The following is a 16,904-nucleotide window of genomic DNA, read 5'->3' on the forward strand; positions in this document are numbered from 1 at the left end:
GGCGCCAATCTCTTCCGTCATCCTTCTCAGTCTACATGCAAACGTGTTTTAAGTTTAACGGTAGGTGAAGAGGACATTTCCAAATTTGTGGCATCAGTGGCGATGACGTGCGATGCAGTTCCCGATTTGGACCATATGAGCCCGTGTTTGTTCCCAGTGCATAACACTGGCTTTTCGCTTTGATGTGTTTAAGACGGTGCAACCAGTGGGACAGGACACGCTCATCTTTACGCTGACACTTAGTATCATAACTATGTGATGGTTATAAAAAAAATACATGATAATGTTATCGCTTTTCTTTTTATTTGTTAGATTTGCGAAGAAGAAAATAGGCATGACAATTTGTTCAATAATGACCGTTCGACTGAAATAATAAGATATAATATAAATTGTATGTACGAGGCAATGTTTTGTAACATAAGTACCTGCTTCTGTGATATAAGATTTGTGCATTATAACGACTGTTGAAAACATGGCAACAGTTGTCATTTGTTATCAATCTAAACAAGCACCAGCAAACATATGCATAATCAATAATTGTTCATAAATCTAAAACAATATCTATTGTATATTAAGCCATAAGACCAATAAAACATTTTGCATATTGTTATTTACCAGGCTATATTTCGGCGTTGTTTAGACATTACTATGGGGCACTGGTTCATATACATAGGTAGCATGTTTTAAGGAAAATGTTTATGTCCATATATATCTCAGCCCATGCTGCATTAATGATGCGCATCTCTCTATAGATGTGATCACACCCCAGTTGCTGCACAAGGTGACCTGTCATAACCTGTCATCATTCCTGAAAACTACTACAGCCCATGACCTTACAAATAGAATAGAGCTAATATATAAAGTCAGAAAATAATGGCGTCCTTAATGAATCAAAAACGATTCTACAACCGGCAAACCTTATAATAGTGTTCAAAATCAGAATAAACAGATAGACAGTACCCTTGAAATTACATTCTAAAAATATTTAGAATTTTCAATCCTTAATATAGTCGGGACATTTGTTATGTGAGAGGCAATTATGTTTCCGGATTTTCGGACTACGGATGACGTTTAGGGCACAGCTTGTCATCCCTCGGTCACTGTTCCGCGAATATCACAAGAGGCAGAATGACCAGTTCTTACAAAGGACATCAATGCAGTTTATTAACATACAAATACAATCACAATGTATTATATACGGAAATTAAATGATAACTGTACATATGATGAGTGTTTAGTGCGCAACTTGCACGAGGAAAAACATCATCCGGTTCAGTCATGGTGAATCTAGTATCGCGACTCGATATTTCAAAGGGATTGTTTCGCACAATCTAAATGTGCAGGTGCATGGCTACGCAGAAATAAATGTTAGTACCTGAAGGATGTTGAGAATATCCTCCCAATGAATAAATCAGTGATAACTGTACTTGAGAAGGTTGTTCAGAGCAGCACTTTATTAACCTGACTTAGTGGACGGTCCCTGAAGAATGTTCAGAATGTCTTCCCACTCAATAGTACATTTCTCGTTGCATCTCCACAGTGCTCTGACGAGGACCAGGCTGGTGGCAGATCTTCCATTCTTCTCCATCCACTTCGTAAGCATGTGTACAACCTGCATGTACAGTGAATTTGGGTGTGCAAACGAGACTTGTTCGATAACCACGAGAGTAAGTCCAAGTTCGATGCCGACACACTCAAACCCTATCCCTATGTGACTTGCAACAAGGCTGAGATCTCTTTCAGATACAGGGATATTCAGCCTCTCTTCATTCACAGCATATGCTTGGCTTCAGGGTGTTGTATCTACAAGAATCATCTCACAATAAGCATGTTCTTCACATGTGTATGTGTGTGTGCATGAATGCATGTGTGTGTGTGTGTGTGTGTGTGTGTGTGTGTGTGTGTGTGTGTGTGTGTGTGTGTGTGTGTGTGTGTGTGTGTTTGTGTTTGTGTTTGTGCTGTATATTTACTGTCAATTCCCTATCAATATTCTACGTTATTTTAACTTATCTTAAGATTAAATTTACTCGAAAACCAAAAAGAAATACATATTGTTAATGTACCACAACGTATAAAGAAAACGTTTGGGTGGATGCACAGACAATGGAAATAATGTCAAGCTTGCATCTAATAAAGCATAACGTGACACACTATCCAAATCTTACATTTAGTAAAACGATAAATGCGACTGAACGTACCTCTCAGTTCGAGCTGGTGGTTATAATAGCAGGTTATGTGGTCGTCTGTCTTGGACATTTTCTGGAATCAAAATGAACACAGTGAGTGAGTGAGTGAGTGAGTATGGTTTTACGCCGCTTTTAGAAATATCCCAGCAATATCACGGCGGGGAACACCAGAAATGGGCTTCACACATTGTACCCATGTCGGGAATCGAACCCGGGTCTTCGGCGTGACGAGCGAACGCTTTAACCACTAGGCTACCCGACCGCCCCAAATGAACACAATGAGGCATATTCCTGGTGACGCTTGGATCCCGCATATTGTAAACTTTAAACCTATTTTAAACCACGATTGAGAACTGTAGCGTCACAAGAAGTCTGGTAATGTTACATACACTAGTATAGATAAACAAACATAAAGTCGCATTTGCACGTGTACACACGAGGACGCGCATAAACATTGATGAACAGTGACAAGCTAACATTCATTAATTGTTGGGAAAATACGTGAAGGGATTCTTTATTTACCTGATATCTGAATCTTGACCAGTATGAACAAATATTACCCATGCTGCCTGTATCTATGACGTCTAGTGAGAAAATGAAACACACATGTGTATCCTTCAGTCGCCGCGACTATATGACTCCTTAACAAAATTACATTAAACACATATAAATAGGGAAAGGGGATTCCCCCTACTTGCTGTGCGGGAAGTGTTGTATGCCACGTGAACAATCTTGTTCCGGCTCTCGGACTGCGGATTTTAGGATTTCATAAACCATTTCAATCTTGGGGTGTGTGTGGGTGAAATAGCAGTGTTGGTTTGAGTTGAATCATCAGTATGCACATCGTGTGCAGTGATACTGGGGCGGTGGGTAGCCCAGCGGTTATAGAGTGTACGTGTAGGTTAAGGGGCACCCGGATATGTAATGATATTGGCACTTAATTTCTATCATTAATAATAGATCTGTTTTATTAAATGATCTATTTGTTTACTTTGAGCGTGTTGCTTTCATGAACTCATGAAAACATTTGCCTGTTGTTCTCAGCACACGTTTCTTATCATCCGAAAAAAACGACAGAACGTGTGTCAGGTATTGACATATTCATTCACTACACACTTGACTTCGCCAGGAGAGATATCGTCCGCCTGTCTATAAATAGGGATTGTCCCTGTCGCACAACTAATACGATCGAACCAATAGTGTACAAATAGTATCAAATTCGAGTTTCCAATACACAGAATGTAGGCCTCAAATGATGTAAGAGTTATCAGAGATTGTGGTGATGTGACCTGGCAGTCTAGCCAGCCTAGCGCTGTGTAATAGATATATATACGAGCCCAGTGTATGGTGTCTTGCTGTGTTATCGCCCTTCATGTAAAGGAAGTTTAGTGGGGATTACATTACAGGCCATGGCACATTTTTCAAAAGTTTGTATTTGAAATCAGGAATAAATTGATGATGCAAATGTATCAAATAAGATAATGAGGAAAAACACACCCGTACGCATAACGATACTATTCTAATACAGAATAAATAAGGTGCTTTTTTTCAATGCAAACATACTCAAACAGTCGGTAGTTAATTTGGAGCAGTCAAAGCTCTATTAAGGATTTGGCTTACAGCCGTGCCTTGATGAAACTAATACGTAACACCTGATCACGAACTGCACATGCCCCTTTGACAACCATGGTACAGTGTTTGAACCGATCTAGGTCCGAAAATCCGACAAACGTCAACGTTGCAAGGCTATAAATATATGTCACTACATGGATGCACATACCGGCGTATATACATTGTAGCAGTGACTGGCAAAAGGTTCGTTGGAGTTATGATGTCACACTCAAGTGGTTTTCGTACACTGTGACACCGATTGAGGTTAAGATTAATGGTAGGGTTCCGTTCCACAATATATAATTGTCAATGCACGAGAATAAATAAATATATGAATGTACCACTGAAAATCAATGATGACACCAGGTGTTCGAGGAAAGGGTAAGCATGTCCTGTTCTACCGGTAGCACCCGTCATTCATACAAAGCGATCGTAGCACCAGGGCGACCGTAACTCCCACACTTTAGCATGGACCTACGACAGTCGTAGCGCTAAGATCGCTTAGGAAAACGGGGCCTGCGAAGCCATACACAATGTAAAGGCGTCATATGTGGACAATATTAAGCTGAACATTTCCGGCAGCTATGTTGTTTGGTTAATGTATGTGACAGCAGTGTGCATGCAGTATTCTTCCAGGGGGAGGTGTAACTGACAAGATTAACAGGTACTGCACATGGCATTTAATTTATTTCGCAATATCATTTAGTGGGCGAAAACGTCCTTAGAGTATTTAGGGCTGCATGTCATTGTGTGTGGGAAGGCGAAAATGGCATTTAACAACTGACTCAAAGAAGCAAACATCCACAAGAAAATAATTGATTGCAATACTGTTTACGGTTCAGCTAAGATACTACTGCTGCATATTATGTCCAGGAAACTCATTGAATACAGTATTGTTACTCGCTATTTCAACGTTTTAGAGTTTCCCAAGTGTAAACTACCTAGATACTTGGCTTCATAACGCGATTGTTTACAGACCGCCGTTATAAAGCTGGAATATTGCTGAGTGTGACTTTAAACAACAAACGAACGAACGATCGAGATCTACATCCATCTGGTCAACCCTGTCCACCCTGTCACCCACCGCAATTTACCCACTTACCTTTTAATTCAAATCGTCTAAGCCAGAGAATAACAGTCTCTCGTATGTGCCGAAACAGGTTCCACAGCGTGTAAATGCAAAATTGTGCAAATGATCAGAGACCAAATCAATCAGGTATGACACCAGGTCCTCACGAAAGGGTAAACATGCCCTGCTGTATCTGTACAACCTCCTACTCACCTAACGCTGCACTAAAACAATACTTCTGCCACACGGCCCTATCACTAGACCGCCTCCGTGGTCTAGTGATAGAGCATCCACACGGAGAGCGGAAGGTCCGTGCACGTCGCTATATAAGTGCACTAAACTTAGACGTGACCTTAAACCCAATTTCCCTTCCCTTCAGGTCTATCTTCGTAAAAATTAAGGTCTACCTTCCCATTGAATGAGTCAGCAGCACTGGGTTCACAGTGACCTTAAAGTATCCACATAGCCTGACCTGGTCATGTTTTAACGATGAGGTGAGGTGAAATTGGGTTTAACGTCGCGTCCAAGATTATTGCACTTATATAGCGACGTGCATGTACGTGTGTGTGTGTGGCTGCTTGTACTAGTCCGGACTGATGCCGATTTATAGTGCTAGTTCACTGAGATACCATGCCGCAGTTTAACATGAATACCCCACTCAGACACAGTATACTGACTCCGAGCCGACCAGTCCTTGTTTTAGCCCCTAAATACATGGGTGCAGAATCATCTGGTACAACTAAATTTGCCTTGGCTTCATTCAACTTTACTAGTCTTTCCCTTCCGAGTCTTACTTAATCATTATCGTTTGGTCTAAAACGTCTTGAGTCTAAATATATTGACTCCAACTAACAACAAAAACACATATTTCATAAACAACCTGTGAAATGTTTTATGAAATATTGATTTTTAGTTTACTTTTCATTTTTGAAAGTCAGATTGAAACAATTTCAATATCTAAGACAAAATTGTTATGGATGATATCAATATCGAACAGAGTTGAAACAATATTGATACAATGTTTTTCAAGTAAGCAAACTCAGATCAACCAAATTTCAACTTTAGAACAATGACAATACTGGGATACTTCAACGGAGGAAGACATTATTAATTATAATTATCTGTGTAAGTTGGGGTACAGGTTATGAAAATTGTTAAAAAACATCCTCGGCGACGTGGAGTACAATGTGTGAAGCCAATTTCTGGTGTCCCCCGCCGTGATATTGCTGGAATATTGCTAAAGCGGCGTAAAACCATACTCACTCACTCATTCTCTCAGTGAGCATAGGTTGAACCAGGCAATAAAGATCAACAGAGGTCATTGTTACAATATCAGAAACCTTTGAAAACAATAGGTTTCTAACTGAGTAACATTTCTCTACTCATGTTGCCAGACAACAATATTGTAATTTGTAATATTATGTTATATTTTGATCAAGACCTGATTTGAAACCACAATAAAGTATGTATATTAAGTGGATTCACCTGATCACGAAGACTGACGCTTTTTTGGATTGTTACTCGGACATGTACAATGCTCATCTTGAAATATGGTCACACAGTGTACTGCAGAAATAATGCAGGGTAATAACAAATATCATCATTTAACATCGTTTGGTAAAACGCGGCCGGGGCTCGAACCACCTATTTTCCGCTCTCCGGACAGACTCGCTTTATTTTCCCCGCAAGCCACACACAGAACAACAAACCAATAACAGAACGTCCCCTGCGGTACAAGGAGAGACGTTTATGAAGCCCTGAGGCGTTATAACAAGACCAACACTGATGCGTAGACAAATACAGGGTACATAATGAATATTCATGCTTGGGTGTAGTTCAGAATATAACCTTTTGTCATCTACAGGTTCAAGTGAACAACCGATTATTTATCACGCCTGTGTGACTCATGTCACTATTAATAACTTTACAAAATGGCGCCTAATCCGAAACCACCCGAGCCTTACCTGACAGGGAGAACCTCAGCCCTTAAAGTGGAGGAGATTGTTAACATTCTGAGGAGTCCAGATGAGAGCAAGACCATCCAGACTGCCCCCCCCCCCCACCCCCCCCCACCCCCCCCCCCCCCCCCCCACCCCACCCCCCCCCCTACACCCCCACCCCAGGGAGGGGAGGTGTACCTCTATAAGATTACCTCGGGAATGAGAGAAGGTGAGGCAGTTGTGTTCAGGCTTAATATACAGCGGGTCAGGGATTAATACATATGAACAATGTTAATATTTCATGGAAAGCTGATATTATTTATTACACAATTTGAATTCATTGGGGTTGTTAAGTACACATGACCAATGTCCTCAAAGCCACATTCATATACATGTACGTTATCAGTAATAGTCTGCTTGACGTCGGGGTCACCCTGCCCTGGTATCAGCTTCCTTTTACAGCCCTGTGATAACCGCTTTTATGTTCGCTAACATTGTTGACAAGTGATTGTCGTGCAAATAAGTGACTACGTGAATTAAGTTTATTTGTCTGTATCATCATCAAAACGACTTCTTTTACTTATGTTCTATCTTTGTTTTTCTATTTACTCTTTCCATCCCCTCTACAACAATTGTGTACTTAAATAATGAACATTGTTTGATGTCAACTTGTAGAAAATCCATTGTTGGATTAATCAATATGGGCTAAACAAGAATCAAGTATCGTGTTGCATCTCAGGGAAGGAGAAAAGGACATGGTATTTATCATCACAACCTCTAATACAACATATTTATGCATGACCTTACAGCTGATTTGGCATTAAGGTGGGTTGATTTTAGAGTTATGTTACACTATTGACTGTTCACAGTTTTATTAATTAACATCTACATCACAGGTGACACACTAACAAACAAAGCTTTTTGAGGGATAGTTCATCTTCAGGATTACAACATTGTTTGCAATGTTATGATGTTAATTTCTATTTGCAGATATCTGGAAGGATGACAAATATCACTTCCGAAGTGATGGAACCCGGAAGCAGCCTGGCTCGAGTCCAGTCATAGTGAAGCAGTACCACAAGGCTTACACCGAGGACAAGACAACAACAAGGGCCTTTGTCAGAGAAGCATCGTATCTGTACAACCAGCCTCTGAAACACATCCTAGTGCAATATATCGGGGACCACACACAAGCACAGCCTGCTCCACAACGCAAGAAGCGTGGTCAACAGACAGTTAATACCTCAGGTGACAGTAAATGTAGGAAAGTAGAATCAACTGGTGGAGCTGTGCAGTCAGGTGTCACGGAGAACAGTAACTCCAACCTGGACCCTGAAGATCATTCATCACCGACAGGATTGGAAGACAACGGTAAATCAAACACTATTCTAGGTGTAACATTGAATGGAGCAAAGGTGTCAGAGACAGAAACAAAGAATGATCACGGCACAAATCAGAAACGCTGCGGGACAGGAGATCATAGAAGTGATGATGACATTGAATATTTAGGTACAACGTCAGGCTCCCCTGTCAAGAAACCTCGTTTGCAGCCTCAAGTTGAAAATGACCACACAGTTGTAACCTGTGTCAATAACACACACTTTTCTTATCTGTACACGTTTCTAGAAGAAGTAGAAAGAAATCGTGATGTGATAAAGGTCGTGCAACAAGTCCTAGCATCATCTAGGTTCTGGAACAAGGACTGTACCAACAAAGGCAATCCGTGCTTGTCACACATTGAAGAGGTCGACAAAAACTGGAATCTAGATTCAATAAAAGCAAGGAACTGGGTTAAATGTGCTGTTAATACTGACGGTCTGAGCTGGAACCAAGACCTGTCAGTTTACATAAAGCTCATCGCAGCAGTACTTGTTGGAGCATGCCATACCAGGACTGAAGTACAGGACTTTGTGAAAAACACTGAAGGATCCTCCTTCACACCTGCAGCATGTACAAGAGGACGTCCCCCTGTCACGTGACTGTACATACACAGTTGGCTGCTACATCATCAGAGGAGATGTTCTGTCTCGCCTGGAAACCAACGAGTGGCTGACAGATGAAGTAAGTTGTCCACCTGCAATATTTACACAATCACACAAACTACGTGCCTAGTTAACCATCCAAGAAAATCATTTCATAGAACATGAGAGGCCTTCGATTTCATCAAATGATGTCAGTATTAGATATTAACTGGGGGCGTGAGGGTGGTGAGTGGTTCAGTCACCTAATACTCATTGATAGTGCCTTGAGGTAGGCGAGCTAGAGCTTGAGTTTGGTTAAACGCCTCTTTTTGACAGTAGTGTCATGGTGCGTTGGATTAAGTTATGAAGAAAGTGATGCACATCTTTGACGTTAACCACTTTGTTGATTCCCATGGTGAATCTGCATAGCGAAATGCGGCGCCTTGGACCACTGAAACCCCATCTTAAGATTAATACAGTAATTTTTGGCGGTTTCTTCTTTTTACACCAGTATTAGTTAACTATCAATTCATATAATGGTGCTAATTATCAACTCATTGCAATGCATCTCGATTCTGCAATGATGACACTACTCACCTGCAATGGGCATTGTACACAAAATCTAGTACATCACGAGTCAAATTGTCAGTCATTGCTAACAGCCGATATATTCTCTTCATGATGAATATGTGATGTGCAGCGGATCCTGCTTTGATTTGAAATTACAAGCGTTCCGTTTGAAGCGAAAGCATTGGGCGATTAAACAGTATAATAAACATTCTAATAAATGAACTCTTTCCTGTCTAGATCATGGACTCATACCTGCACCTCCTGGAGGGAGAGTGGTGTTCCCGTGTCAGCTTCCACTGTCTGGTGCTGCCTACAGAGACAATCCTACTGTGGGAGGCAGGACAGTACACAGACAGAATAAGGGGGAAAGATGTGAGTGACGTGAGATTTTTATATTTCTTATAATTCTTTCATTCCGAGTGCACCATTGCATGTCCACCCTACCATGAACAAGGTCAAGACTCGAAAGATATTTTGCAGTAATTGTATATTTTTTGTGATAACATATGATTCGTCTATGCCATGATTGCGTATTCAGTATGCTAGAAGTTATCACTTGCAATTGTGCGCACGAAGCGACCATATGCTGCAATGGGTTTCAATTGAGTCAAAGCCAGTAACCCCATTGATCCCATAATGCTATTCGTTTTCAATATGCAGTTGCAAAAGCAGATATTGCACAAGAACATATTCGTCTTGCTACATATTACTTTACGAAGTGAAAATCTGGTTGTCAGAGAGGGGTCTTTAGAAGTTCTAAGTTCCAAGTTCATGATACCAATTCACTAATATCTCTGTTACTGCATCATATCCAGCTTATGTGAAGCACGTGTTTCTTGATATATTGATCGTACACCGGAAAGGCATTTGTTTTTGAACTTACAGGAAAATTTGACAAACTACACGTGGATCTTAATGCCAGTGAACATGCCACGTAATCAACATTGGGTGCTACTGGTGGCTAATGTCAAGGATGGAACAGTGGGCGTGGTTAATTCTAAACCCTCCTTAGATGTGGAGGACAAGGTTGTACAACACTGGAGGTAGGTAGACAGAACAGTGGGCGTGGTCAATTCTAAACCCGCCTTATATGTAGAACACCCATTTGTACAACACTAGAGGTAGATAAAAGACAGGACGTGTGGCTGCACATTATAAATGTTAAAACCAAGCTATCCAATTTGAAATGTTGAAATGTTGATTTCTCAAAAACAAACATGAATGTAAAAAAGATCCATCGAAAAATGTTCGATACACCCACATTTGTAGCTTTTACTTTTGGGTAGAAGATATAGAACAATCTGTTCACAGGGTTACCCAGTTCCCCAAATTGGTACACTGTGTGAATGATTTAAACGCCATAAATACAGTTATGTCACTCATTCATTTAAACCATAACATCTGTATTTGCTAACATAAAACCTAATTATGGACAAAGCAGGAGAGAACATCAGAAATGCCAGGACAGGATATTTTAGGCACTGCTGTATTTACCTTCTTTTCTACCTTTACTTTAACACCAGTCCACATGAGTTGAAGACTTTATCGCCATCGAGTAATATACATGTATTCCTCAGGCTCTTTGTAAACTACTTGAAATCTACGTCTAAGGAAGGGAGCAAGTTATGGATGAAGAAACAGTACCCAGTGATAGAACAGTCTGATGGACACAGCTGTGGGATATTCGTTCTGATGGTAGGTTGGTTTGAAGCTATGTTTTTTATATGAAAGGCAACATGTGTCTCAATAACCACGTATGAAAGATAGCTTTTCATTTCTAACTTTCATATTCTCAGGCTGCTGATGCAATTTTCTCGGAGAAGTCTCCAGGCATCATGAGGAACTGTCACGTTGAGAAATACAGGCTGTATGTACTTCAGAGGATACTACAGTATGCCAAGGTCAAGGGAGATATGCAAGGTGGAGGAAATCACATCATGGCAGTTGATGGACTCGGTAATGACAAACACAAAATTCAAACTTCCATGCTGGGGACAACAGATGTACTGGAAAATAGCTGTTCAATGACAACAGAACAAGGAGGTCCAACTATTCATGAAGGAACCGACTGTGCTATCGCCAGTGATGAAAGTATGCATTCTGGAGATCATTACTATGTAACGTAATTGTAAGGCGTTACGGAAGGTATTATACTTTAGATCTATATATGCAATGGTGTATACTCCTTTCATACAAACGGTATTTGTTTTTACAGATACTGATGACCACCCATGTTTGGATCAGCACCTGTTGCATAAGCAGAAGATGGCGTGCTTGTTAGTGGTTGCTTTGGCGGAGAATAACCTGGAGGAGAGGATGCTATGGGCAGGGTCTGACACAGGGACTCGCGTGGAAAGAGAAACCTACAAAAAATATATTGTTTGGGCACTTAAGGCTTTTGACATCAATGAAGAAGAATACACTGAAAATGTGATGAAACATATTCTATCCCAATTGACGGGATGCTGTCTCCATCATGAAGCAGGCTCATATAGAATAAGAAATCATAAAGTAGCAATAAAGCTAAGAGAAATACTGCTACGTGATGTTAGGCAGTTGGTTGAAAGGATGGATATCGAGTTCATATTTCGTTATGTGACATTTAGAGATGATCCAACTGAAGACGAACAACTAAATGTGTCTTTCAACCTCGAATTGAAACATGATGATCTGCATATTGTAGCGAAGCGGTTTGCTACAGCTTTACACGGCAGAAAGTTTGCCTTTGTGTGCATGCATTCCCTATTCAAGGTAGAGACATTTGTTGATATGGTTTGGGAGAAATTGTTGCATAATATGAACAAGGACAGTTGTGTACTGTTGAAAGTATTGTCAAATAATGACATTGTACATGGATATTCCTTTCTGTTTTGGGCGAGCATCACAGACAACTCACATTTGTTGAGGAGAGCATTGTTCAGTGTTCAAATGAATGCAGAGAACAGAAAGGAAGCTTTGTTTGGAAGTTGCTTTGGGAATAGTTTAGCCAACTTCGATTACCTGTTTTCCAATAAAAACTGGAAGTTGGATAAGTTGTGGATGACACTACCCAAACTCCCAAGACCTCTTATCATTAAACTGCAGTTGGCAGTTGCAGATGATCTGGGAGTAAAGTTTGGTAAATGTTCACTTTTGCCTGTATGGGTGGGTTGTCTGCAGTGGCTTCCAGATTGTCACATTTGATAAAGATGAGCAAGAAGAAATACAGGTCAAGAAAGAATACATATGTACATTTTGCATCCTTGTGTCTAAAGGGCAAAGATACCATGGATACAATTACAAAAATTGGAAAACTGAATGTCAATATAAAAGGCCCTGAAGGATCAACACCTTTACATTACGCATGTGCAGTTGGAAATGTTAGCATTGTAAGCTATCTGTTACAGGAACGAGTGGACATTGGTGAGCAAAACAAGAAGGGTGAAACTGGGCTTCATTTGGCATGTATATATGGAAACGCAGAAGTTGTTACAATGTTATTACAGAACAAGGGAATAATTCATGTGAAAGATAATGCTGGCCGCACACCTCTACATGATGCAGCCTGGCAGGGGCACAGGGAGGTTGTGGAGGTGTTATTACAGAACAAGGCAAATGTTTATGAGAAACGTGTTAATGGCAGCACACCTCTACATGATGCAGCCTGGCAGGGGCACAGGGAGGTTGTGGAGGTGTTATTACAGAACAAGGCAAATGTTTATGAGAAACGTGATGATGGCCGCACACCTCTACATCTTGCAGCCTACCAGGGACATAGGGTGGTGTGGAGGTGTTATTACAGAACAAGGCAAATGTGAATGAGAAAGATAAGGAAGGCGGCACACCTCTACATGATGCAGCCTGGCAGGGGCACAGGGAGGTTGTGGAGGTGTTATTACAGAACAAGGCAAATGTTTATGAGAAAGATAAGGAAGGCGGCACACCTCTACATCTTGCAGCCAGCCAGGGACATAGGGAGGTTGTGGAGGTGTTATTACAGAACAAGGCAAATGTTTATGAGAAAGATAAGGAAGGCGGCACACCTCTACATCATGCAGCCTGGCAAGGACATAGGGAGGTCGTGGAGGTGTTATTACAGAACAAGGCAAATGTGAATGAGAAAGATAAGGAAGGCGGCACACCTCTACATGATGCAGCCAGCCAGGGACATAGGGAGGTTGTGGAGGTGTTATTACAGAACAAGGCAAATGTTTATGAGAAACGTGTTAATGGCAGCACACCTCTACATGATGCAGCCTGGCAGGGGCATAGGGAGGTTGTGGAGGTGTTATTACAGAACAAGGCAAATGTTTATGAGAAACGTGTTAATGGCAGCACACCTCTACATGATGCAGCCTGGCAGGGGCACAGGGAGGTTGTGGAGGTGTTATTACAGAACAAGGCAAATGTGGATGAGAAACGTGATGATGGCAGCACACCTCTACATCTTGCAGCCTACCAGGGACATAGGGAGGTTGTGGAGATGTTATTACAGAACAAGGCAAATGTTTATGAGAAACGTGTTAATGGCAGCACACCTCTACATGATGCAGCCTGGCAGGGGCACAGGGAGGTTGTGGAAGTGTTATTACAGAAAAAGGCAAATGTTTATGAGAAAGATAAGGAAGGCCGCACACCTCTACATCATGCAGCCTACCAGGGACATAGGGAGGTTGTGGAGGTGTTATTACAGAACAAGGCAAATGTGGATGAGAAACGTGATGATGGCAGCACACCTCTACATCTTGCAGCCTACCAGGGACATAGGGAGGTTGTGGAGATGTTATTACAGAACAAGGCAAATGTTTATGAGAAACGTGTTAATGGCAGCACACCTCTACATGATGCAGCCTGGCAGGGGCACAGGGAGGTTGTGGAAGTGTTATTACAGAAAAAGGCAAATGTTTATGAGAAAGATAAGGAAGGCGGCACACCTCTACATCATGCAGCCAGCCAGGGACATAGGGAGGTTGTGGAGGTGTTATTACAGAACAAGGCAAATGTGGATGAGAAAGACGATAAAGAAGAAACTGCTTTACAAAAAGCAGAGGCACAACATCACAATGATATTGCAAGGATTATAACTGAGGCAACAAATATACATGACCTGACAACCAACCATGGTACAATTATAGATAGGTAAGAGCAATGTGGAAATGATGCTTTAGTTGACAACCCAAACACATATATTGTATACGCTGTTTTGCAGAACAGTTTTGAAACCCTACGAAATCATATGAGACCTCGAAGAGGACAGTACCATCAGACATTTATCAAAATATCTATCATTTATCTAAGAATATAGACAGAGCATTTCTATAAGGCCCCCCAAACAACATACTAAAAGTCCCAAATCAATCAATCAAATATGTCATGAGAGACCAACAGTGTATTGATATTGAATGTCTGTCCATGTCTTGGAGGTCATCTTGGAATTTTGGGCCAGTCAGTTAGTGTGACAAGTTTTATGCACATGCGTCCAAGCACACTGTTTCAGATATAAATCTTCAACAGTCTAAACTCATATTTAGGAAAGTGTCGGCCATCTTGAAATTGCCGGCCATCTTGATGTTTTATAGATTTGTCAATAGTCGAAAACGATCAATAGTTGTGAATATCATTTTAAAACCATAATATGACTATTTTGCAACAGAACAAATGCTGTTTTTCATCAAAACATTGAACCTCATCTGAAATGTTGAAAATACTATTGACAGTTTGTTGCCATATTGGATTATGTAAATTAGACATATTTCCCAAACTGGGATTGCTTGGGACTTTAAGTATGTTGTTTTGGGGACCTTGTAGACATGCATTGTGGTGAGATGAACTTTATTGCTATTTGTTCCAAGGGAAACCTTATTTTCCATGGGCTACATATGTCAACGGGGACTTGCAAAAACGCTGAAATTATGTTAACCAATATTTGAACTTAATTAGGCTTCACTGTGTATACTATTGAATGATTTCGCTGGAGGCTTTTACATCTTGATTTTGTATTATATGTCACAATAGCATCACTATTTTGATTAAGTCCTATTTTCTCTGAAATGTTGTGTCAAGTGCATGTGGTATTGTTTCAGGGTGACAACCGATGGCCAGTTTCTTATGAAATCATCGTCAGTTCCACATGGAAGCTATAACAATGGCGGTTTGCTTACATCCACACCACCAACATCAACGTGCCCCGTGAACCACGCATCAATAGAATTGCCAGGGGTTTATGTTCCGAGTCAACTGGGACAAGCAGTTTCCACAGACAGACAAAGTGTTATTGAAGAGATCGCTTTGCAGTCATCCCAACCATATCATATAGACGGAAATCTTAACAACCTCCATACAGATCCTGCACGCATGGAGATACGTTCACCCAATCAAAGAACAGAAGCTATATATGGAAACTCAAGTCATGTTCCCACCTGTGTCCATGCTCCAGTAGTTGGTGACACAGTGCCTAGTTCAGATAACACTAGTAATTCTGAGAATGTCATCATTCACTACACTGAGTCTGGGGAAAAGATAGAGCTGCAGCAGCTCTAAAAGTGGTCTAGAAAGGAGTTATCATTGATAGTATGGTGTACAGTGATACAGTATACATATACAGTTTTACAACCTCCTTCAGGAGTCAGTCGTCCGAATTTGGTTTGCAGAAAAAAACGAGTTATTTGTCACTTGTGTCGATGTAGCATTGATGTTTCGGTTAGCATATCAATTCCATAAAAAGCAAACATTTTACTCTACAGATGCTAGGACCATAGCTAACTTCATGACGAAAAAATCCTCTATATTGCTTAGAGGATTACATAATAGATTCTTTCAAATGTTCCTAACTGGACATATGCGTATTTCAGTGTGAACCGAACTTTCCTTAGGCATTGTGTTAAGTTGAATCGAGTGAGTGTGTGAGTTGGATTTAACGCTGCTTTTAACAGTTTTCAAGTTATATCACTGCGTGACAGCTTAATGTGGGAGGAAAGCCCGAAGTGATGCAGGTCTCAGACGTTTACCATTTCGGTGATTTGTGTCAATGTAGTTTTGACGTTTCTGTTTGCATCTCGATTCCATAAAAAAAACCATTGTACGTTACAAATTCTAGGAACATGGCTAACTTTAATGTTTAGAAGATTACATAACAGTTTCTTACAAATGTTTATAACTGAACATATGCAGATTTCAGTGTGTTCCAAACTTTCTTAAAGCAAAGTATTTTGTTGAAATTACGGGAGTGAGTTAAGATTGACGTACACAATGAATGTTTGCAGCTACATGTCGCTGTGTAAAATATGTACTTGCAGGAACACGTGGGTGTCTTTCTATCATAGTCGGTATTGTCACTTTGATTTGTTTCTGCACCATTTCCAGTGTCAGAGTTGTGAAGTCTCACTCCCAAAACGAAGCCATGTAACCTGTTGCAATATAGACTTTAAAGTACGTTCACGGTGACCTCATATTCAGGAATATAATGACTGTTTTTGTAAAACGATTCGTCGTGAAGCACCACTTTAGATTAGATTGTAGCTAAATATGGTGTACACAGTTTTATTTATATTCAATGTATTATCCTTCTTTCAAATATCTTATAAACACA

General features: G+C 40.6%; 2 protein-coding genes across 2 annotated transcripts in view; both read left to right on the forward strand.

The window, feature by feature from the left end:
- Nucleotides 1-16,904, forward strand: part of LOC124114938 — a 100,083-nt gene that overhangs the window by 43,001 nt on the left and 40,178 nt on the right. The window lies entirely within an intron of this gene.
- On the forward strand, nt 8,853-15,877 carry LOC125377879. Its single transcript, XM_048391955.1, has 2 exons — nt 8,853-8,867; nt 15,400-15,877. Exons 1-2 carry the CDS (start codon nt 8,863-8,865, stop codon nt 15,854-15,856), a joined length of 462 nt encoding a protein of 153 aa, XP_048247912.1. The 5' UTR covers nt 8,853-8,862; the 3' UTR covers nt 15,857-15,877.

Source organism: Haliotis rufescens, unplaced genomic scaffold, assembly GCF_023055435.1.
Source record: "Haliotis rufescens isolate VD_foot unplaced genomic scaffold, xgHalRufe1.0.p SCAF_103, whole genome shotgun sequence".
Taxonomy (NCBI): domain Eukaryota; kingdom Metazoa; phylum Mollusca; class Gastropoda; order Lepetellida; family Haliotidae; genus Haliotis; species Haliotis rufescens.